The sequence below is a fragment of the Zingiber officinale genome, chromosome 8B (genome assembly GCF_018446385.1).
Source record: "Zingiber officinale cultivar Zhangliang chromosome 8B, Zo_v1.1, whole genome shotgun sequence".
In the NCBI taxonomy this organism is placed as follows: Eukaryota; Viridiplantae; Streptophyta; class Magnoliopsida; order Zingiberales; family Zingiberaceae; genus Zingiber; species Zingiber officinale.
The window spans coordinates 101,299,531-101,325,141 of record NC_056001.1 but is presented as its reverse complement, the minus strand read 5'-3'; the positions used below and the strand labels follow the sequence as shown (position 1 = coordinate 101,325,141).

The 25,611-nt window shown below is 38.8% G+C and overlaps 1 protein-coding gene across 2 annotated transcripts in view; it reads right to left on the bottom strand.

The window, feature by feature from the left end:
• Positions 1-2,801: 2,801 nt before the first annotated feature.
• Positions 2,802-25,611, bottom strand: part of LOC122016038 (mediator of RNA polymerase II transcription subunit 16-like) — a 37,833-nt gene continuing 15,023 nt past the window's right edge. For both annotated transcript variants that reach the window (XM_042573183.1, XM_042573184.1), the window contains exons 6-16: positions 21,141-21,231; positions 20,467-21,063; positions 14,763-15,381; positions 14,606-14,685; positions 14,453-14,535; positions 13,016-13,252; positions 12,525-12,699; positions 10,315-10,712; positions 4,222-4,398; positions 3,594-3,977; positions 2,802-3,241 (exon numbers count right to left, since the gene is read on the bottom strand). In XM_042573183.1, coding sequence (XP_042429117.1) covers positions 3,101-3,241; positions 3,594-3,977; positions 4,222-4,398; positions 10,315-10,712; positions 12,525-12,699; positions 13,016-13,252; positions 14,453-14,535; positions 14,606-14,685; positions 14,763-15,381; positions 20,467-21,063; positions 21,141-21,231 — 2,982 coding nt within the window. In that variant the 3' untranslated portion in view covers positions 2,802-3,100. The remainder of the gene's footprint in view (positions 3,242-3,593; positions 3,978-4,221; positions 4,399-10,314; positions 10,713-12,524; positions 12,700-13,015; positions 13,253-14,452; positions 14,536-14,605; positions 14,686-14,762; positions 15,382-20,466; positions 21,064-21,140; positions 21,232-25,611) is intronic.

Sequence of the window (25,611 nt, the reverse complement as noted above, 5' to 3'; positions counted from 1 at the left end):
ACGGATGATGGCCAGTCAAATATATACTAGGGTGGTGTTTGGTTTAGAGGTTTGAGAATGAGGGAATGGATTCATTCCCAAACCTTGTGTTTGGTTGATGAGAAGGAATCAAAATTTTAGAATGAAACCCAAAAACTTGGATATGGATGAAACATACCCCCTCCCTTGGGTTTTGATTGAATGAGAATGAGAATTAAATTTTGGACGAAAATATCCTTAGTATTTCTCTCTCAACATACTTTCTCTCTCCTTACTCTCTCTCATCACACATTATTTATCATTTTTTCTCTGTATTCTATCTCATCACACATTCTCTCTCACATCATTTTCTCTCTCTTCATTCTCTTCTCATTTTCACCAAACTTTCTCTCTCATCATAATTTCTCTTTTCTCAATCTCTTACCATACTCTCTCTCCACATTTTCTCTCATCACACTTTATCTCTCTTCATTCTCTTCAATCACACTCTCTGTTCTCATTTTCTCTCATCATATTTTCTCTCTCTTTATTTTTTTAATCACACTCTCTCATCACATTTTCTCATCATACTTTCTCTCCTCAATCTCTCATCACATTTTCTCTCTCTTCAATTTTTTCCCATCACTTTTCTCTCTCAACATACTTTCTCTCTCATCATACTTTTTCTCTTCTCAATCTCTCCTATCACGCTCTCTTCTCATTTTCTCTCATCACACTTTCTCTCTCTTAATTTTTCCCATCACACTTTCTCTCTCATCATATGTTTATTTCACATTCAACTTCTCTTCCATCTAATTTTTTCTCTTATTTTCCTTTAAGGGTAAAAAAAATAAATTTAGGTTCATTCCGATTGAAAATATTTAACTAACCAAGCATTATTTTTAAGAATGATACCCAAGCTCATACTCATTTTCATTCCACAATGCTATATGATATCAATTCCTATTCCGATTCCTAGGAAAGAACCAAACACCACCTAGATGTCTTAATACAAGCGGAGAACACTAGGCCCTTTTGGTATGACCAGCCTCTAAGTCGCCCGTCCTTATGTTGAGAGTCTTAGCGCTAGACGAGGAACTAAGTACATTGTTGAAACTGACCTCCTGACTACCACCTCCATTAACTTTAATTACCATATCATACTTGAGTCAGTTTGTAACATTCCGTATCAATTTTCACTGTGAATTCCTTTCTCTACCTGATCCGCAGTCCGAATAGATCGCGCATAAGAGAACGAACCCAACAGATTCTAGATTTTGTTCCTGTGTAATAATTCTACTATCCAACTGGGCTATGCGGACAGGGACAAATATTATAACGAAAGTGACCTTACAGATGATGGCCGAGTCGTCCATGTGCTTATCGACGTTTCACATGTCCACGTTTGATAAGATAAGAACTCTGTGCGTATCGATCCACACCTACAAAGAAACAACAAGATCCAGACAAAAAACAAGCATTGATAATTAAGGGCAAGAGACAAGTTGGAAATTAATTAGAGGAAAAAAAAGAATAGATTAACGAGGCTAATTGCTGTTTAATTAAGATAGTATTTATCAGAATCACGTGCATGCTGCGCAGTTGGATCTCTTTGACTCGATGATGATGCGGATTGAGGACATTTAACCACGTGGAATTTGACTTCTAGCGAAAGGTTAGTTGGCTTTTAATATAGCGTATTTCATGAAATATATTAGACAATTGACGGGCAATTAAAATTAACTTTTAGATTTTTTTTAATGATGCACTTGTTTTTTTTTAAGTGCAGCGGTTAAGGCGTAGCGAAAGTTAAGAGAGTGACATCACATCAGACATGTGTTGTCATTTAATTTGACGGAAAAACTTTGGATTGGACGGCCGGGGAACGAACTATCGACGGTGTAAAAAGTACATAAATTTATGGTGAAGTAATGATTCGGTGGTGTATAATCTTATTTGAGACGGTAAAAGCTCCCGTTACGGTGCAGCAGTAGAGTATTCATATTATCATTCAGATATTTAATCTTAATTATGATAAATTTATAAAAAAAAATTCTCCAAATGAAACACACAACTAAAGAATACTGAATTCCTAGACTGCCCGCTATGAGTACTTCCCAATTTATTGGGATAGTCAGTGGAAAATTTCCGTGGAGCCGAGCCAATCGTCCCAGGTTTGACGTTACCCAACCTGATTAATCATTTAATACCCCGAGATTATGATATAACGACATCCAGACATCCATGGTTCGAGTTCCAATCATAGTAAATTTACAAAAACTTTTTCTTCAAATAGAGCATGTAACTAAATGATGTTGGACACTGGCTTGATCTCCTTTTTTAAGTCCCAAATTCCCATCAAAATATTTTAGCTACAATTGTTATGGTAAAAAGAATGAACAAATTCTTAAAGTAAGACTGATGCGGACAGAGAGTTTTGACATTTTGAGATCATTTTAATTGTTACTTATGGACGGATAAATTTTATAAGATCCTAATTTTTTATTCAAGTAGAAATATATCACCTTCAATCTATCAAATCAAAACTCATTCAAAAATTCATAATAGACTATTAGATGAAACTTTAAACTATCCAAAAGTTAATTTTAAGAGGATATCAAGTACGTAAACGATTACTAAATATTTTGATTAGACAATGTAAAATTATGACAAATAAATACATTAAATAAGATCAAAAAGTCAAGTAAAACTTAATTAATAATGATAAAATTTGATTGTTGTTATTACATGTACATTGTTTTCTTAGATACGCAATAGGTACTAGGCAAAGAGTATTTGAGAAGATAGATATAAGCTAAATATCATTTACATAAGATTAAATATAGGTTCAATAAATAATTCATGCATATTAATTTCATTTCTGTTACATCTTGTAGGGGTTACATAGACAGTAGATATTGCTCAGTAAGAATTTTTGTTTCAGTACTCACAAACTATACATAAGCAGATCATATCTTGAAAAAAATAGCTTATTCTATACTAGAATAACTTTTGTATCGATCGTGATACTTGGAATATCTTCTATTCGCTTTCTAGACTCTAAGCTGATCTAAACTCTAAGCTGGATAACTCTACTTACCTCGCAACTAGAAAAACTCCCTCCGAAGAATAAGTTACTTGACTAGACTACTCGAACCCATGCGCCACCGCACATCGGGCAGCCTTGAACCCACCGACCGATCCACCATGCTTCACGTTCATTCGGAGGATTAGAATTGTGGGGTTGTGCAAATGCGCAAGTCTGGCGTAAGCATCTAATACACTGCAATGAAGGATCAAAATTTAAGATAAGTTTCAACCTAAAGCATGAAATAGAACATTGCAATATTGGCAATGACAGTAAACAATGACAAATTATAAGAAAGAGTTATGTCTTCCATCAGCCGTATTTTTTTATCAAGATGATAGGTAACAAATTAATGAATGTAAACACCTATAGAAATGCACACTTAATATTTTTCTTTAATCTCGGTTGATGAACATCAAGAACAGAATGGTGTACCTGTTCTTTTTTTACCTAAAATAGGGCAACAAAAATTGCCAACTCGAAGAAAAAGAGTTGAGCATAGCAGAGGTGACAAAAAATCAGAGATAGATGGATTTGAAAATCCAACCTTGTACCAGACTCCTTCGGCACCAGTTCTCCAAACGGATGCAATGACATCCCTGCGAGATCCCATAATGCCAAGATAGGGTCCTAAACCCAACGAAGTCTTCAATCCAAATGCTGCATCCCTCTCAGAGAATCTACGCTTCCTTGGCCAGAGGAGTTGAGCTCCAGAGTAGTCATTGTAGCGTTCTACCAAATTAGGTGTAGAAGAAATCAAAGATTCACTCAGGTTAGACTTGTCTTTGTTATCCAAAGGACCGAGATCGTCTGGATCTGACCAAGGACAACCAAACATATTTCGTTTGTGCCAGTCTTCGGATGGGGGATGCAACTCTAGTTCACGTAGTAGAAGTCCAGCAGGATCAGTTCCTCTAGGACGAGGCATATTCTGCAAGAAATGGGTCATAAGCATTCTAAACATGCAGTTGTGTCACTATAGTTAGAAAACACCAAATAGTTTATATTGTTGAATTCCTGCAGCTATCAAATCTGGTTCGCAGCAAGTCAGAAGCTTAAATTAAGAAGACAGGTCGAGCCTTGAAAATGAAGCATTAATATGCATCCCCCAGTTAGTGTATGAATAGTATGGGGAAAAAGAAAAAAAAAACTAATTTTCAAATCTTGCATCATACCTGCATGTGCGAACTAAGTGATGCTTCCACAACTTCAGGTAGCACAGTGTAGCTGCCGTCAATATAGTGCAACTGTATTATTATATTGCCGGAACCAACCTGAGAAGCAGGCAAAGGGTGCTGCAGAGTAGCTGTCTTTCGACAAAGATCTACTAGAATGAGGAAGAGAGCCTTAACCTGCAGTGAATAACATTATTAAGAAAGCTTGAAAGAACTTTGTCTACTTGGAAATGACAGCAAGAGTTTGTTAAAAATATTAGATTAATCGAGTTATTTGTCTGGGATTAGAGATAAGAGATTTATCACGAATCTATGTATTTATTTACTCATGCAACATTTATCCAATTGTAATGAAGCAATAGAAATTTTTTTCCTTTTCCAAATACTATATGGTACCAGAGCCACTTTTCCTAGGGAAATGGTTTTTGAGAAAAAATGTATTCCTCTAATGGCAGCCTACCCTTGTCTCTTGACCCTCTCTTATCTCCTCTCTGCCCCAGCCAAAGCCTTCCAGGTCATGACTCTCTACTTGTGACTTGTTGATCAAATACATCACTTGTTGTGACCACCCTTTGCAGGTCGTGCATTCTTCCTAGTCACTCCAACCCACTTTGCCCAATCTACCACCTGGACTAAGCATTCCTTGTCAGATCTAGCAATGTTCTAAAGCCATGTTGACCTTCAAAGCTCCTCTACTAGGCTTTTGTTAGGCAAGATCATAACACTTGTGACTCCCTCCCCCAACTGCTGTTTGATTGTAACATGCTGATATTTAGCTGCAAGCTTCACATCCATTTCCACTGTGAGCCATGCAATGACCAACCATTGTAGCATCTTCTTCTGATGCCATATCCAGAGTTAGGTTTCCTTGTTTGCAATTTCACTTTGGAGTGCCTGTCGTTGTCTGATTCCTCCTAGCACTAGAGCTTGCACATTACTGTGGACACCTATCAAGGATATCCTCTTCTCCTTTCAAGAGGATGAGCTTCGGTTGCTTGCCAAGCAAGTCCGAGAGACCTACAGATGTTTGAGCCGGCTGTTGAAGATATGGACATATAAGGGATGTGAGCACCACCAATACTAAACTTACGTGATACCGCATTTCACATGGATCAGACCATTGTCATTACCGGTCTCTGCTCACAATCTAATAGTTTAACAAAGACCACGCTTCATGTTGAGGCAAGCATCATACTACCAGCCTCTGCTCGTACCCAACTTAACACCCTGTCGATGAGTACGCCTCACCCAGACACGAGCATGGCTACTATAAATTTTTGCCCGCAATCCAATTGTGTGATGCTCCATCATTAATGAGAATTTATTCACAAGTAGTATGTTTTGCATTAATGAGAATTTCTCTAATATATGTAACAAGCTGAACATTAGATAATATCTTGAGGGGAGTGTTAGAGGTAGTAGGTTATTATTAGGCTAGTTAGTGTAATTCCACATTAGTAATACAACATTTAACAAGCTTAGCCTCATGCTGAAAAAATTAATTCTGCAGCTTAACGATAAGAAAAATAATAGATGTATCTCAACTATACTCATGAACATTCAAACAAGAAAGTACAATTCAATGATGGTCACAACTAGAGTCACACAAGAATATGTGAAAATCATTAACATGTTTAAAAAAAAATCAAAAGAATCACATATATGCAGAATTTGTTGGTACCCCATAATAGTTTTGATGTGATCAATCAAGTCAGGTTAGGTCCTATTGGTTTTTAACCCTGTGTCTAAGTGTGCAGGAGCTTAGGAGCACAAAAAGTCGAGCGGAAGATGCAGCTAGCAATAAGGATGACACAGGAAGGCACAGGAAGGGAGCCGACGGGCTCGATGCATCCGAGGGACGAGGTGCTGCGGAAGAGTACACCGACGGACAAGAAGGACGTGCGCGACGTTCCGAGGGAATAGAAGCCAGAGCGGAAATCTGCTCGAGGAGAAGGCCGGAAATTGGGTTCGGATGAGCCCTATTTCGGTTGACCGACATAACCTAGGAGATCAAAGCAGCAGGAGAGCAAAAGAAGGCTGAAAATGCTGTTGGAGGCGCCTTTAAAAGGAGTTGAAGGTGCCTCCGAGGCACCTCCGCACCTTCACTGTGGAAGGCGCCTTCAATGAACAGTACGAAGGCGCCTTCCAACCTCATAGAAGGGGCCTTCAACCAGGTAGATTTTACTGTTGGCAGTGAATAAACTCTTATCCACTGGCGCCTTGCTGGAGGCGCCTTCCAGCCCTATGGAAAGCACCTTCTAGCCCAGGATAAGATTTTTCAGAGGCTATAAAATGACCCCTGGACCTAGGAAATAGATACAACACTTGTAATTGATCCATCTTGAGTTCTGAGTTGTAATTGAGTGCTTCAACTACTGTAAGAGACTTCTCCGCCTGAAGGAGAGTTTACTGAGCTTTTATCTTTCTTGGATTAACAACCTCCCCGGTTGTAACCAAGTAATTCATTGTGTCTCTTCCTTTTAGTTTATTTATTTCGTTTATGCAAGTGTTCGATTTAATTACGCTATAAAGAACGAGGAAGGTTCATTTTTTATTGCAGGGCTATTCTCCCCCCTCTAGTCGGCCGCTACCGGTTTCCAACAAGTGGTATCAGAGCCAAGTTCTCTTCAGGAGAACTAACCGCCGAACGAAGCATACGAGATGGCCGGATCAAGCATCTACCCACTGAAGTTCGAAGGGGATTTCGCCAACTGGAAGAAGAAGATGGAGGTATTTTTCAAAACTGATTTCGATTTGCTTTTAATAATGGAGTTTGGTTTTGTAGCGCACTCGAATGTAAAGAAAAATACCACTCGACCAAAAAGGAGTAGGCCGATTTCGTGGCAAACGGCAAAGCAGAGTTCCATATGCTGAGCGTACCGCCACATGAAGTCAACCGGATCGGAGCCTACGAATCTGCGAAGGAGCTCTGGGAGAAATTTCTGGAACTACATGAAGGAACCTCGGAGGCGAAACTCGCGAGACGGAATCTGCTCAAAAACCAGATCAGCAGCATCAAACTGGAAGAAGGCGAAGCCGTTGCACACCTTCACTCAAGGATCAAGGAGCTCATCACTGGACTCATGAATCTCGAAGAAAAGGTAAGAAACCGAGATTCGTTAAGGTACGCTCTTAACGCATTCCCTAGAAATGCTGAATGAGCATCATTAGTAGATGCTTATTATATATCTAAGGATCTAGACTCAACTACTTTAGAAGAATTATTTTCAACTTTTGAAGTCCATGAAACGAGATGTTCAGGTCCGAAAAAGGAGCATAACATTGCCTTAAAGGCAAAAGCGGACAAACAAGATTCAGAATCTTCTCTCGATGATAATGAAACAGCGCTGATGGTACGTAAATTTAAAAAGTTATTTAAAATAAAAGATTTAATCAAGTGCAGGGTAGAAAAAGAAGGATAAGATGCTACCACTACAATGAAGAAGGGTATGTGAAAGATAACTGCCTTAAATTAAAAGACAAGGATAAGAGCAAGAACAAGAAGCCGACCCAAGCGAACAAGTACAAGAATATGAAGGCGACATGGGACGAAACGTCGTCGGAATCAGGAATTAAAGCCATCGTCGGACTTGCGCTAGTGGCAAGTCACCAAGAAGGAGACGAAGCAAGCTCATCTAAAATGACCATCGAAAGCATCGATAAAGGGGGAGCGATATTGGAAGAAAACAGTACTTCAGGGAGAGCTTCAGATCACGGGATCAACAAAGGTAAGTCAGGTACGGTCTCTTCCTCCTGATAAATTATTTCAGTTTATTAAATTATTAACAAAAAATTGTTGTAAATTAGAAAAAGAAGTTAAAAAATTAAAGTCAACTCTAGCTAAATCTTGTCTATTAGAAGAGTATGATAAAATAAAAAATGAAAATGAAAGCTTGAAAAATGAAATAGAAAATTTAAAAAATCGTGCATATTCAAATATTCAATATATTAGAAAATATAGTGGATTGAATTGGTACCTTAAATACCATAAGGATCAGATTAGGAAAATTTTATAGAAATACATACCTAAGAAATTTTTAATTAACCCAATAGGAAGGAACCTATATTGGGTTCAAAAATCATATTTGGATTAAATGTTTTTAAATTATGGCTTCCAGAGTAAATTAAATATTAAATTTCTTTAAGAGGTTTTGTCTAGAAAGTGATTGTTGTTACAATATCTAAGAAGGTATAGTGCCTCGCCACAGTCTGGAAGTTAATTATTGAAATAAGTATTTAATTGACTAACTGTTAAGCATTTAGAAGTTATAAAAATGCCTTAATTTTCTGTTAAAATTTAATTAAATATTTTTTTAATTAATTCTTATCTTTTTAAACAGTTAGAATTTTTTTTTACTGATTTTATTATTTTTACTCTTAGACTTTTAAACGAACCCCATTTTTAATGTGATCAAAAGGGGGAGTAGGGAAGAAACAAGTCTAGAAGGGTACTTGCAATTTTTTTTAAGTTGAAATTTTTTTTGAAGAACAAGTCTAGTTAAAAAAAATTTTCTTGAATTTTTTTTTAGCAAATTTTACTTAGAAAATTTTTTTACTTGAAATTTTTTTTTGTAAACTTTTTCTAGCAAATTTTACTTAGAAAAATGTTCTTACTTGCAAATTTTTTTTACTTGCAAAAATTAGAAATTTTTTTAATTACCCTAACTTAATTTGGATTTGATCACATCAAAAAGAGAGAGATTGTTGGTCCCCCTGATAGTTTTGATGTGATCAACCAAGTCATGTTAGGTCCTGTTGGTGTTTCACCCTGTGTCTAAGTGTGCAGGAGCTTAGGAGCACAGAAAGTCGAGTGGAAGACGTAGCTAGCGAGAAGGATGGCACGGCAAGGGAGCCGACGGGCTCGGTGCATCCGAGGGACGAGGTGCTACGGAAGAGTACATCAGCGGACGAGAAGGACGTGCGCAACGTTCCGAGGGATGAGAAGCCGGAGCGGATGTCTGCTCGAGGAGAAGGCAGGAAATTAAATTCGGGTGAGCCCTATTTCGGTTGGCCGACATCACCCAGGCGATCAGAGCAGCAAGAAAGCAAAAGAAGGCTGAAAATATTGCTGGAGGCGCCTTCACTGTGGAAGGCGCCTTCCATGGATGGAAGGGGCCTTCGATAAACAGTACGAAGGCGCCTTCCAGCCTTATAGAAGGGGCCTTCAACCAGGCAGATTTTGCCGTTGGCGGTGGATAAACTCTTATCCACTGGCGCCTTGCTGGAGGCGCCTTCCAGCCCTATGGAAGGTGCCTTCCAGCCCAGGATAAGATTTTTCAAGGGCTATAAAATGACCCCTGGACCTAGGAAATAGATACAACACTTGTAATTGATCCATCTTGAGTTCTGAGTTGTAATTGAGTGCATCAACTGCTGTAAGAGGCTTTTTCGCCTGAAGGAGAGTTTACTGAGCTTTTATCTTTCTTGGATTAACAACCTCCCCGGTTGTAATCAAGTAATTCATTGTGTCTCTTCCTTTTAGTTTATTTACTTCGTTTATGCAAGTGTTCGATTTAATTACGCTATAAAAAATGAGGAAGGTTCGTTTTTGATTGCAAGGCTATTCTCCCTCCTCTAGCCGGCCGCTACCGGTTTCCAACAGAATTGACTGATTCATTGAAAAACTCTTAGACTATTCAATTTAATAGTTATTATAGCATTTTGAATTCTTTTCATCAACTAACATTTACACTAACTCTATATTTATTTAGCTTATTCTATTTATTAACTATTGAAGTTTCTGCAATAAACAACACCTATTAATAGATTTAGATTCATAGTAAAAGAACTTATACAGCAGAATATTCAAGCTTTGCCATGTCCTTGTACCTAAGTTCAAAATTCAAACCTTTTCTGTTAAGGTCCCTTCCCAGTTATCCCTACTTCTAGAAAACGATGACAGATATCTATATCCATACACATGGCAGGCATAGGAATCATGTTAGACTTTGGTGATCAATGAAGTACTGGCTACATGATTGATAATTGTGGTTCAAACGGCAAAAATGTTCACAATATTTGTTCTTATTTTTTACCACCCGTAAAACATGCCTTTGATATGAAATAAAACCACATGATGCAATATAGAGCTACCTCTTCTAATGTGTATCCTTGTCCTGCATTGCCAGAACCATATCTAATAGACTTGCTCGTAGAAGCTTCAACCCTTTTGGGTCCAATCAACGTCTCTCCAGACCTATATGCCTGGACTTCATCAGTTTTTGCAACACCCATAGTTGATCTGCTAACTGCACTGTTTTCTTCAACTTTTCTATTGGAAATAGTTTGAACTTTCTGGAGGCTAGAGGCTGGATTCTTCTGAATATTTCCAATAGAATGTCGCAACTGTCTTTGCCAGAAGATCAAACAAAAGAGCAACAATTGGCAAAGCCGATGAAGAAAATGGCAATCTCCAAAAAGCCTGACAGCAGGTGCTCCAGGAAAAGCCCCCGTATTGATGTTAATCGGCATGAAGGGAGATTGCTCACTAGCTGGATTTTGTGCCATTGAGGAACCCAACAGTAAATGCAGAAATACGCCCACAAAAATCAGCTTGGCATAAAAGCAAAGAGTAGCAAAATAAATTCCCATTTGCTAGTGTATCATTGACTAGAAAAAAATTATCAGGAATTACAAACTATGTATCATATATCAGAACTACAAACATTGATTGGGGATTTAAGTATTTTCATTAGCTCAATGAACTTTAATACCATGACTTGCAGCATAATCCACGCATACACTTGACTAAGGCAAGGATCCTTAGGAATATCTTCAAATCTCCTAAGGCATACCGAAGTTTTAATCTGACAGGAATATTACAGTTTTAATAGTGTCTCATACCAATATAATTTTAAGACTTAATTACTTCCAAAGAAATCTATGTTAGTTAAAAAGTCATTTGCATTAACATTTAAAAACAATAGGTTGCAAAAATATTGCAATCATCCTTTATAAAAATTAGTAACTTAAATATTTATATTAATTTTATTAAACCTACTAAACTTATACAACATAATTAATTATTATTTATAATTATTTACTTGTAATTATGGTTAACCACCTATTGATATAAATGATTAAATATACTATATAAATTAAAATTAATTAATATACTGTGTAAATTAATTAGTATATGCATTAATATAAAACATAATATCAATTAATTATACTATATATATATATATATATAGACCATGATGATATGCTGCACGCTCGCATATGTGCCTAAGGGGTGGCGTTGATGTGGCAGGGCCCCCTATTGCCACGTCAGTGGGCCCTCTCAAATGCGCACACGAGTGCACAACATATTGGAGCTCTCTCTATATAATATATCTTACGTAGAAATAATTAATATTAATTAATTATATATATCAATTATACATGTGTTAATTAATTAAATATATGTATGTATAATATATGGATCAATTAAATATACTATAATGATTAAAGCTGTATAGTATTAATTTAGGATAAGGGAGAAAACAACAAGTAATAGCGGGAAAAAAAACAAGTAATATCTTTTATTGACTATCTCAATTGCAACTCCACTACAACTAGTGGCTTGCAATCACTCAATTGTAGTCCCCTCAAGGTGGTGCGGTGGTTGAGGTATGAGGTGTTGCCACATTAGGTCATGGGGTCAAAACTCGGCGTGTCCGAGCATGCCTTCCCCCATGCCCTAGTCACAACACTAATGGCTAGTAACCATCTATAATTTACCTCCTCCGTGTTGGACTAGGGACGGGTTGACGGAAACACTGGGGGCGAGCGAATTGACTTTTTGCCACATTGCAATCGCTCAATTGTGGATCCACAAAGGTCCAAGATCTGAAGAACTACCTTTACTGACCTTATGATTTTGCCTCTGCCAATGACCTGAGCACCTCCCTTCATTGTGTCTGCCTATGTCGATTCTTCATCAATTGATGTCTAATATGCAATCTCTAATTTTAAGTCACATGAAATTTCATTCAGTGGTGCTGCCATGTTCTGTATTTCGGTCACATAACGAAATGAGAAATTTTAACTGTGTTGATGGTACGGCTAAAAATATCAAACCATGATCTGGATACAGAATGCAATTGCTATTAAAAACTCTGAAATGTGCCGAGTCAAACAATTTAGAGCAAAATGTGTTTGATGTGCAGATCTAAAAAAGTCCTCTAGACCAGTGGATGCACAACTTGCAATTTGCAGATGCAAATAAGTTAATGACTAGGTTAAAAAAACAGCTATTATCAACAAAAGACCATGTTCAACATATGCATGACTATATCCAAGATAGCATGACTAATACTGACCCTCACTTGTTGCAGACACAGAACTGTGAGTTGGACTTGTCACCATATGCCGTGCACCATTTGCACCAGAAGAAGCTCCAACAGTTTGACTTGACAAAGAACGACAAAATCTAGCATAACGGCGCAAGTGCACAATGAAATATGAGGCGAGATCAAGGATGGCATCAACATATGCCTAGAAAAAAAAAGATATACATTAAAAATAATTTGAAAAAAAAAAAGAATTATGAAACAACATCCCAGATTCAGAGAATTCTAGTCAAGATCAGAAGATCTTTGTCTGCCATAACCAATATAGGCCATCTAACAGCAGTTATAGAATAATAACTTAAACATAGAAGATATATTGCAGGGGGCTGTGATGAGATTAATTGGATATAATATCAAATAAACTAATATCTCATCCTGTTATGGGAAAAAAAAATCAAAAGGCAACTAGCAGGCGAAAATATTTATCTTTAGAAAATGCTCAAAGTGAACAGAACGCTAACCTGTATGCTTGGAACCAAATCCTGCTCCACAACCATTTTGTCAGCATCAATGCTAGATGATGTCTCACTAGTTACTTGCCAAGGCTCAGGTAATAAAGTTGCAGGATTCACAACGGCTGACTCAATTCCCTTACCCAACATGTCTAGTAATAACCTAACTTGCATATCCAGTACAAGTGCTCTGACATCTTGAGCATTTGTACCTTCTAAAAGCCTGCACTTTATCCTATCAAGGTTCTGCATAAGAACAAAGGGAATTAGTTAAGAAGCAAAGAACATTACGTATCTTGAAATAAAGATCATAGTTGCAACAAAAATAAAGTATTAACAATTTGGAAGCATTGTTAATCTGTACACAGCAGCAAAAACATACAAGATGAGGAGAAGAATAGCTACAAGTTTAGATGGCATTTACAAATTGACATGCCAGCTCCTCACATTCGAGAAGAGCTGTTCAGGTATATCTGTATGCCTAGATAAACAAAAGAGAAAATTCTAAATTTTAATTGTCTTTAAGTTAATAGGGAAGTAAGAAAAAAAAATTGGCACAATAATAGGAACAAGTTCGCACACACTTGAAATCTTATTTTTCTCTATTTAATTCCTCAATCAGATAGCAACTAGGAATCTCTAAGGAACCCATCTAGGCTATGGAACTTAATTGGTATAAATTTCTAATACTACAGATTTGCATGCAGAATATTATACCCCTATTTACCCGGATTGAAAATAGAAAGACCATATTTTATTATCTTTGAACTTCTGAGAAATTATAATTTTGAACCTTTTCTGCCCCTCCACCCATCCTAACTTTCCACACATGTAAACCCAGCGTAAGCAATCTAAATAGCACAATAATAGGGAAGTAAGAAAAAAAAATTGGCACAATAATAGGAACAAGTTCGCACACACTTGAAATCTTATTTTTCTCTATTTAATTCCTCAATCAGATAGCAACTAGGAATCTCTAAGGAACCCATCTAGGCTATGGAACTTAATTGGTATAAATTTCTAATACTACAGATTTGCATGCAGAATATTATACCCCTATTTACCCGGATTGAAAATAGAAAGACCATATTTTATTATCTTTGAACTTCTGAGAAATTATAATTTTGAACCTTTTCTGCCCCTCCACCCATCCTAACTTTCCACACATGTAAACCCAGCGTAAGCAATCTAAATAGCTAAGTAATCAATTTTGATTCAACAATATGTTTCCTAAAGCTATAGATTTGCAGGCAGATTGGAGTTCAGGCACAGGCATGATGAACCAATTCATCCAGAACACGTTCTCAGTGTTTGCTGAAAGATGACAAGAAGAAAATTCTACAAATTCAGGAAATAATTAGAGACAAATATATCAGCTAGTAATTCCATCAGCAAAACATTAAAATTGAAAAATGAAAAAAGGTTCTAAAAGAAAAGAATGCATACAGGACTAAGTTGCTGCCTGTGTTGAACAGATAGAAGAGAATGGAAGTCCGCATCCAATACAGCGATCACACCATTAAGAGACACTAAAACACAGGACACATTGTAATATTAAAAAAATAACAATACTCCATGAAAGAAATAAAATCTGCTTACCTATACCATCCTCAGAAGCACTTTGACTACAACCGATAGCATCCCACCAATCAACCCCAACTAAAAGGCTCCACCAAAACCTGCATAAGAGTTTAATGATCAAACATAAAAAATGTAAGATAGAAACCATACAACTTGGTCGGAAGTAACTGGCTACCTATTCGCAATAGCTCGTTCCCAAGTAGCTGAATTGATTTTTGTTTGTGGGCTAGCAATAGCAGGAGGTAAAACACGAATAATCTTAAGTATTGTTCTGTCCTTGAATGTGTCATGCCAAACACAGGCCAGACAACAGCTAGTAGATGAGAAGGCAGGTGCAGCAATAGTTGAATCAACATTCATATGATAACTATCAACAGGATCAAAGTTTGCACCAGAAAATATGTGCACTCCACCCCCATGAAAGGCAACGGCAATCTCTCCACCGTGAGCAGAATAAACGATTTGAGCTAGTTGTCTAACATCAATTGGTACATCATATGGATCAAAAATGAGCCTACTTGTTCCATCAACACTACGATCTGAGGAGTTCAATTCATCAGATACTGTTGGCTTGGATGAACAAGCATGAGGATTTACTAAATCATCTTTCGGTGGAAAATTCATATTTACTCTAGTTAGCCATACTGTCTGCACAGGTGGTTGCCCACCAGAGCTGGTAGGATTTCCAAAGATTGGATGAAGAAGAACTGGTTGGAGAGAAGATTCCCAACATTGGACTCTCCACCCTGTAATTGAGGGCCCTTCATCTGGATCATAAGGAGACATGTATTGCCCTACAACAAAATATATTGTTGAATGGACTCATTCATTGAAGAGAAATATAAAAGAAAAGAACAGTCATCCAAACAAGTACAAATAAGAAACCTAAACATTTAAGAAACCAAAAGTTTGTCTTATGCCTGCTTACCTTGATGGAACTTAGAGAGTGCAAAGGATAGGAAAAATAGAGAATTTTTTCACTCGTTAATTGGGAGCAAAACAAGAAATGGAAGGGGAAAATTTAGGTTAGTTGTCCTCCAAAAACATTACTACCCCAAGCTGGACAGAAAGGGGAAGGAACAAAAAAAACAAAAGGCACTCTTTACTCTTTGACTGAAATCTACCTGCTTACCACAATAGAAATGCTACCATCCTTGCCATTATCAGCTGCCAATAACGTTGATGTCTCCTCAACAATATAACCCCCAGCAATTGAGCTACGGAGAAACCATGTACACCAAAAAAAACATTGAAAAAACTAAGATGGCTGTCATCTAGCAAGCCCCAAGGAACCATCAACGAAACCACATAACAACCACATGTTGGACATCATCCAAATGAAGGCCCACATACCTGACATTCTCAGCCATTGGATAAAATACATGCAAAACTAACTCGTGGGATAGCAATCAATTATATTGACAACTCTGCCATCAACGACCATACAGTTAAATTCAAGGAGAACCACAAATTCCACAATCTCGTAACAAAGGTGAAATCAAGATCTTGAAATGTGAACAATAGAGAAGAATGGTAAAAAAAAGGGCATGAATGGGAAAGGAAGAAGAGGAAGCAGGTGGAAGAATGGTAAAAAAAGAGGGCATGAATTGAAATGGCAGAAGAATTAAATAGGAGAGGACATACTGGTATAGTTATCTATTCCCCCTTTAATTTCTTTCACCTCTCATTTTCCTCCAAGTATACAAAGGAGAAAATCAAGAAACATTTTCCTTTTTCCTCCAAGCATCTCTGCTGCCTCTCTTCTTTTCCTGCCTAGATCCCCATCTCACCAAGTAACAAGGGGTATCATGGGTCGTTCTTGTACAAGCACAAAACAAGCCCATTTCAACCTGCCTTTATCATGCCCAACCTGAATTAACTTCGAAAGGTCAAGCCAAGAATATCCCCACCGACCAAACCGCAAGAATCAAGCCAAACATGAACTCAAGCACTAGTCGTGCCTAGGCAGACACATTAGACCTAATTCAGCAATAAAAAATGAAAAATTAAAATTAGACAAAAAATGGAAAATCATATTTGAAATTTCAAGTTTTTCTAAAATCTGAAGACGAATAAATTAGACTACCATTTGGAAAATCATTTGTTTCCTTCAGAGAAAGTACATGAGTTACATGTTGGATATAAATTACATGATTTAAATGGAGTAAATTACTTGATGTTGGAAAGTTGGTAAAGATCCAAGATGACTTGGAAAGTCTGTATGAGATCCCAAATTTATGGGACTGTAATTCTTGTTGTTTATTACCTATTGTATTCACTCATAGTTATGTGATTTGTGTATGGCCTAGGAATTCATTCTGTTTCTTATTTTACAACAATTATCTTGTATTTATTCAATGTAGAATGATAGAATAGATGTACATATCATTTCCAGGATCCATTTTTTATTCCACATAACCAAATGCAATGGCCAATTCTTCTTCTACCTTCATCACTTCATTGGCAAGCCTCCTACCTAATCCTCTACCTTATCTATCCTTTGATAATTATTCTGTGTAATAGCCTTAGGAGCAATCGACTAGTGGAGCAATAGACTAGTGAGCTGACTGATGCCGAGGAGGCAACTATCAGAAGGTTATTCAAGTGATCAGTTGGGTGAGTAGTCGACTAGTGGCACATTAGTCTCCTAATGGTAAGTTTCAAGTCGATTGATGCCAGGGATGGAAAATAGAAAATAGTTGTTGAAGCTCGACAACGAATCGAGTAAAGCAGCCGATTGATCAGCAACAGACCATATTAGAGCAATAGGATTTGAAGGATGGCTTCAAGGAGGCTTTTTGACTGCAAAATAGAGTCGGACAAACTCTATCAAAAGCCTTGTTCCTCTTGTCTAAAGCTTTCTTAAAATCCTTGTAATCCTTTGAGCTTGTAAAAGATTTCTCCACCTTCAGTAATTGACCGAGAAGGAGAAAGATAGTGGCTTTTGAGATTAATTCACCGACGGATCCTAGGTTGTGGAGTAGGAGCCCGAAAACTGTCAAGGCAAGTAAAAGGCATGCATTGTGATCAATTTGTTGTAGTTGTTGTAGTTGTTAGTGAAGCCGGGCCGGCAAGACGGGGGGTGAATTGCCTGTAAAATAAAAACAACTCCTTTCTTCTTCTTTTGACTTAGATTAGTAGCATAAGTTAATTAATAAAAAAAACAATTGACATAAAGAAATAACAACTTAAAAGAGTAGGTAAAAGATCAGGATTTACTCAGTTACAACCTAGATGGTTGTTAATCCAAGGCAGATGAAAGCTCACTAAAATTTTCCTTCGTTGAAGGCAAAGAAGCCTTTTACACACATTAAGCTTAGATATGACTAGGAAAGTTAATACAAAAGTTGTTGTTCAGTTGTACATTCTTTCCTAGGTCCAGGGGTCTTTTTATAGCCCCTGAAAAATCTTATCCGAGGCTGAAAGGCGCCTCCAACAAGGTGGAAGGTGCCTCTAATAATTCAAGCGAAGATAAAATTTTATCTTCGCTAACGGTTAATTCTGCCCAGTCTAAGGCACCTTCAAAGGATTGAAGGAGCCTTCCATGGGTGGTTGAAGGCGCCTTCCCACATAAAGGCGCAAAGGAGCCTCCAACCACATTGAGGGCACCTCCAGCAGCTCCGCAGCTCCCCGTTGACTCTTCCGCTACTCTGATCGCCTGGGTGATTTCCTCCATCCGGAATTGGGCTCACCCGGACCCATCTTCCGGCCTTTTCCTCGAGCAGGCTTCCTCCCCGGCTTCTCTCCCTTGAACGTCGCGCACGTCCTTCTCGTCCACTAGTGTACTCTTCCGCAGCACCTCGTCCCTCGGATGCACCGAGCCCGCTGGCTCCTTTCTCGTGTCATCCTTCTCGCTAGCTGCATCTTCCGCTCGACTTGTGTTCCTAAGCTCATGCACACTTAGACACAAGAATCAAAACACACAGGACCTAACTGAACTTGGTTGACTATATCAAAACAACCACGGGGTACTAACAGTAGCCACTACATTTCTTTATTTATCTTTCTGTTGTAGAACAAGTGTTGTAGAAACAAGAACGAATCGAGAAAAACACTAATCACCCCTCCTCTCTAGTGTATCCATCACCCCTCCTATCTAATATTGTGAAGGAGAAGATTGAAGGAGGAAGAAAGCTTATTTATATTCCTAGAGCTAGTCAAGAGGCACAAATGTTTACCAAATTCTTGGCAAGACCAAGATTTAAATCACTTATCAATAAGATAGTAATCATAGTATGTGTTCAACAGCTAAGGGGAGCTTTGGAAAGTCAAGAAGAGATCCCAGATGAATTGGAAAGTTGGTAGGAGATAGGATTTATTGGAATGTAATTTGTTGTTTTTTAGGGTTTATGTTTTACCTATTGCATTCTCTCATAATTAAGGAATTCACCACTACTTTAGCAATTCTTACTATTTTTATTTTTAAATTTTAGAACAATCGTCTTTTATTTATTCCTCATAGAATGATGGTATAGTTCTAACTATTATTTTCAAAGCCCAATTCTTGTTTGACCTAATTTACAAGGTTAGAGTTAAAAAAAAAAAAAGATATTTGGAGGAAAGTCTTGCTTATTAAGATTTTTTAATCTATGGAGTATTTAGTAACTGTCTGATGATCATCATGCTCTCATGATTTTAAATTTTGTTTTAGTATTTTTAGGGTAGAGTGGTAATCTTTTAAGGTTCAAATTTCAGAGAGCAAGAGAAGCCATGCTAGGCCTATACCAAGTCGTGCTAGGCATCGAGCATGGCACAACCCTATATATTTCATGTCTTAAGCGGCAGGTGGCTAATTGAGAGCTTGACACTGACCCTTTATTTAAGAGCGCCAGACAAAATGCAATTGTCGGTGAATTTCACTAGCTCATCTCAGGCCTATCATGTGACAAGTGTTCAGTTCAATTGGCACCTCAAGTAAATATAGCCTTAAATTGGGCTATCTGATCAGTGAGTGAAAATTATACTTCAACTCAGTCTAGCCATGAATATATATATAAAAAGGTAGATCCGCTACCTTAGCGACCCCCCTAGTGCCGGCCCCACGGATATGGAGGGAGGTTCAGCCATGAATATATATATAGAATTGATATGATGTGGACCGCCTCTTACGGACTCGTGCACGCCTCGACTCGAGGTGCCTTCAATGCATTGGAGGCACCTTCGTTAATTTTTTTTTATAGCATTGATCAAATCCAAGCGCCCCAGTTTTTTTTTTTTAATATTTTTTAAATCTTAAACCCTAAATACATATATTATACCCCGTGAGTACCTAATTTTTTTAATTTTATATTTTTTAGCTTGAACACTATAACTCAACCCCTAAACCCTAGAGGTAAAATCTAATTAGCTTAATCTCAGAATTAAAAAAATAAAAAATATTATTAGGCACCCTAAATATATACCTCGTGAGCACCTAAAATTTTTTTGTTTAATTTTTCTTTAGCTTGAAAACTATAACCCAACCCCTAAACCCCAAAGACAAAATCTAATTGACTTAACCTCAAAGCTTAAAAAAATTTAAAAAAAGATTGAATTGATGCGCTTGGATTTGATCAGGACGCCTCAACACCATAAAAAAAATTGGCGTAGGCGCCTCCAATGCATTGGAGGCATATGTCGCACACCTTATGGTGACCCCATGAGCACTTAATGTATTTTTTTTATTTCTTTAGCTTAAATATTAAATCCTAATCCCTAAACCCTATATAGATATATATACATACAATATGTAGCCAAGATGCTCTACATTGGTATAGTGCAATAGTGAGTTAGTGACATTGCTAACTGCAGGCCATATAGTACCTTAAGATAAAAGAATGAGATCATTATGCTCAATCTTTAGTTGAAACATTTAACTCGATGAGAGAATAGGAAAGCACCTTCAGCTATTACTACAGTGATGACAGACCCCCCTTGGGTGGGATCAAAAGCAACTGCATTAACTCCAGAACCCCATGTAGTAGTTGCAGCAGACTGAGCTGCAGCCTCAGGACTGACGTATGCAGAAAAGTTTGAAACAGGTGAACAATGAAGTGATGCAACCTCATGGATCTCATTATCTGCCAAATTTTTACCTTGCTTTTCCTGAGAAATTAAATACTCCTGCACACTAAACAAATATGCAGCCAAAGGTGCAAAACCTGCCCAAGAAGGGGGATTCAAAGATGATGGAATAGTAGACCCCATAGTCAATTTTGCTGAAGATTGAAAACCATTTCCAGGGCCTGGCATAACCTCCCAAACAACAACTGTAGAAGAATTTACAAGGGGAACTCCAGCCACATGCATGACTCCTGATTCTGTGATGATAACATCAGCAGCCAATAACCCACTGGGTCCTGCTCCTAATAGCCCATTGCTGGTATATAACCATTTTGGTGCTGGTTCATTTTGTGCAGATGGCCACTGTTCCCAATGAAGTTGGACAGCGCCAGATGAAAAAACTGAGCAAACACAGAGAAAATCTGGCCATCTAACTGGAAGACAGAATGAAAGTGAGATACATATCATATAGAAAGTAAAACTAAATAATGCACTTAACTTAAGTAGTAACCTGAAGCTTGAGACTGTCTAGATAAAAACTTCTCCACAGAGGTTGACATCATTGTAGCCAAGGTGTTTGAATTTGAAGGAAGGGACCGATACTAAAATCAAGGACAGGATTCTCAAGTCAAACTAAGCAAATAAAATAGGTACATTCTAGCAATTAATCATTTTTTTTTTTTTTTTTTTTTGAGTAATCAAGCAAAACAAGTCAGAAAAAGATCAAATTCTGTAATACAGGATCTCTTCAACAAAAACCCCTAGTAAACCTTATGAAGAAAAACACAAGCCAAGAACCAATGATGATAACTTGATCCACCTAGACTTGACCACGATTCGGAACCGACAGTTCAACGGTTCGGAACCACCGGCTCACAGTTAGTGCACGGTTCGCCACATGGTTCAAAATTATTATATTAAAATTTAAAATTATAAATTCATATAAAAAAACTTGCCCACTTATTTAAATTACTTATGTATCTTTAGGATATAGGGGAATCAAAACTCATATAATTTTCTTATTTTTTTATCCTTTCATGGCATTGTTACTCATTTTCATTTTTCATTCCCGTAGTATTTGTTCGTTCGGTATTAAATTTATAAAGAAAACTATTAGTTAGATATTAATAAACTAACTGACATATGATAACAATAATAATTATAGCCTTGATGGTTAAGTTGTTTGGCTTTCATATAGGAGATGTGGGTTCGAATCCTACCCCCAATAAAATATTTTTAACAAAAAACAATTTCCCCGAACCGCCGGTCGGCCTGTGACCCAGCCCATGTTCAGGTCTAGATCCATCGTGACAAGCTTTAGTAGGGTCTATAGCATGGTTGTAAAAGAATCTATAGCATGGTTGTAAAAGAAAGCAAAACTTATATGTTCAATATGAATAGGGCTATCTTTGTACAAACTGCTTAGACTAGGAGTTATATAAAATATTAAGCTTCTTGTTGACACAGTCATTCATCTATGTATTGACTGCTTAGATTGGGAATTATATAAAATATTAAGCTTCTCCTTCACACTGTCCCTCATCTATGTTACTTGTTGATCTTGTCCGAAAGTCGATGAGATGGAAAGCTGGGGATGTGAAGGTCCCGCTGACTGCCTGTAAACTCCACTCCGCTCTGCAAAACAGATAACGTCAGTACCAAGCCAGGAAAGGGGTCCCGACGTTGACCCTCCGACGCTCAAGTCAGTCACCGGCGATGATGTAGAAGGCAGAGCAACAAGAATGAACTCTGTAGCACAAATAGTGTATATCGCATACCTCCGTCGATGCTTGGACCCCCTTTATATAAAGTTCCTGTAGCGCGCGTGCACGCTTCCCTAGACAAGCACGCTTCTCGAAATTTTCCCTAAAAAGACTTGTCAGTAAAGTGTCTCTGACACAACACCTTAACAAGCCGAGCATATCTTTGTTGTGACAGTGGAAGCTTCCGTTGTACGTGTTGGTCCAGGTTGCACTAACGGTCGAACTCAATTTTTGATGAATGACAAAATAAGTTAAGTTAGGTTTATTATGATCTAACGATTTAACTAAGTATGCAAGAGAAGTCCAAATAGGTCGACGGGCTGACCGGATATCTGGCAAAAATCCAGCTAAGTCAACGGCTTGACCGGATAGCAAGTACGAAATCCAGATAAGTCGACGGGCAGACCAGATATCTGGCACGAAGTCCAGTTAGGTCAACGGGCCGACCGAATAGCTGGCAAGAAGCCCAGATAGGTCGACGGGCTGACCGGATGTCTAGCAAAATGATAAGTTAAGGTAAGTCACTAGAGGGGAGTGACTAGGTGAGGACGCATTCTCCGTTTGAGCGAACATAGGCGTCGATCCAACTTAGATCCATTTCGGAAATCTAAGTTGAGATCTTGACTAGATTCTGATCTCGAGGAGACAGAATCTAATTACTACTCTATTTTTTATAAATTGTGCTAACTTTTGTTTTACAAGGTAGTATAATGTTTATTGTCTCGGACTAATCTTTTTCTTGCATGAAAAAGCTTTGCTATAGAAAGGGGTATGAGTGCCCGGAAGGGATCCGGGCGCCCGGAATGCAAAACTCTATCTCGTCGCAAACGTGGAGCGCGTTGATTGGCTGAGCCGACGCCACAGTCCAGGCGCCTGGAAGGGATCCAGGCACCCGGAACCGCTTATATAAGCAGTCTTCCACCAAGAGCCAAACACAACTTCTTCTACGATTGCTCTCTTGCGCGCTGCTCCAAAGACGCTCCTGCGACGAAGCTCCTCCGACAACCTGGGACTCAATTTCATTTTCTTTGTTGTCGGTATTTTGTATAATTCTTGTACTAAAATTGTGTAATACTTTTGCGAATTATTAGTGATTGCCCAACGAAAGCACTCTCACGTGCGGGCCTTGGAGTAGGAGTCGAGGAAGGCTCCGAACCAAGTAAAATTAGTTTGTTAGCGTTGCTTCAATTTTTTTATTTCCGCTGCTTACTCGATTAAGTTTTAACGATCGCTATTCACCACCCCCTCTAGCGAACTTTACAATCCAACAGTATGATCTTCTTGTCAACCATGCCTGGTGTCAGCGGCACTAACTCCCAAAAGGATGTCGAGAGATAACATAGTGGGTTTGTTGCTAGGCCAAGAGGGTTAGCCGCTCGGCCAGAACTTCGCTGCGCTTGTACCACGTCTGCTTGGCCGGAACTCCACTACGCAATGCCGAGTCCTGTCGCCGGGCCGAGTGGGGTAGTTGCTCGGCCAGGATTCTGTATATCGTCTCCTCCTCCTTTTGGCGTCCAACAACACCCCATTAAGCGTCAGCTATTTGACACACCTCCCCGAGTCAAAGGTGGGGTCAGACCGAAACCTTCTCCCAATCAAGGGTCTGATCGCCCGACCGGCCAATACAATTATCATTCGTTTGGCCATATGATACCTGAACATTGGCTGCCCTAACTTTGACCTCATCGAGGCAACTAACCCCTGCAGGGTGGGCCCCTCCTTATCGCCGCATCACATGTCTCCCTCAAGTCTAATCGAAGGAGGCAGCAAGTCTGACTGACTGCACAAATTGTCAATGACGCTTTTCACCCAATCGGCTTATGACACTCCTTAGCTTCTGATCGGACCGACGTAGTCCAACGGTTGGCTATATAACCGCTCCCTTGTAACTGAGTGAATGTGTTAGCCAGTTTCTTTGTCGATCGACCTGTTGAAGACTGTCATTCGGCGATACTTTTACTTCCTTACATTGATCAGCACAAGCAAGATCCATCCTCGATACCTTCTCTTGTGCTTCCTTGGGTGGGTGCGATCTGGGTTTACGTCATCCATATTTCTGGGAGATCGTGCAAATCCCTGCTCATTATAGCTAAGTGCACCTCCATGCCTCTTAATTGCTTTCATTAAATGTCATCCCATGGCCCAGCGCCACGTGCCCCTCCTGCTACCGCCGCATGCTTGATGTGATAGGCGAATATCCTCTGGTGCTCTGACTTTTAGCGCTTTGAATTCAACGGCCAGATTTCTGCCTAGGTCTCCGCGACCCTAGATCGGACGACCTCGATCGACCGGCCCTGGGGTTTATAAACCCGTGCCCGCCGCCTTCTCCTTCTGCATATTTTCGTCTTTGAGCTCTTTGGCGATACTCCACCTTTGTTTCTCGGCGATATCCTTCCTCTCCTGCTCCTCCGGCGATATTCCAGTAAGCTTTCCTTCCCTCTAATCGTATCTTTTCGCTGCCTTCTTTGTTTTTTGTGATGGCTAGTTCTTCACAGCCTCCCGTCGCCGTCCCTGGGCCTTGGTACACCTCTACTGAGTCCAGGTTTGACGCCAGCAACGCTGAGAGCCTGACAGCCGCCTATGAGTTTCCTTCCGATTACCAAGTTCTTCTTCCTTCTCCTTCCGATCGATCAAATGCTCCGCCGTCCGTCTGTCTTTGTTTCTTTAGGGATCAATTTGCCGTCGGTCTGCGATTTCCAATCCACCCCTTCTTTCCTGCCGTATGTAAATATTTTCACATCTCTCTTCATCAACTAGTGCCGAACTCCATTCGGCTGCTGTGCGGGGTGATGGTTCTGTTCCGCCTGCATGGCATTCCTCTCACTCCCCGACTTTTTCATTATTTTTATTATCCCAAATTATCCAAGCCGGGGACTTTTCTTTTCCAAGCCCGAGTGGACTTAGTTTTCTTCGATAAAATGCCGACCTCCAATAAGTATTGGAAAGAGTACTTTTTTGTGCGTCTTCCCAAGCGACCAGACTTCCTAACCGACTGGCAACTCGAAGTGGTTAGTCAGCCTCCACTAAAAGTACAAGAGCCGATCGAACTACGTCAATACAGCTTCAATGCTAGTCAATCAGAAATATGACATCCACAAGTTGTTGCTAGAGGATGTCCTCTACGTTTTTGGCTTAAGTCCAATCCGCACAAGGCTTCCATCCAGCCTAGGTATGCAGCTTCTTCACTTGTTCCTTTGATTCTAACTGATTTCTCTTCTT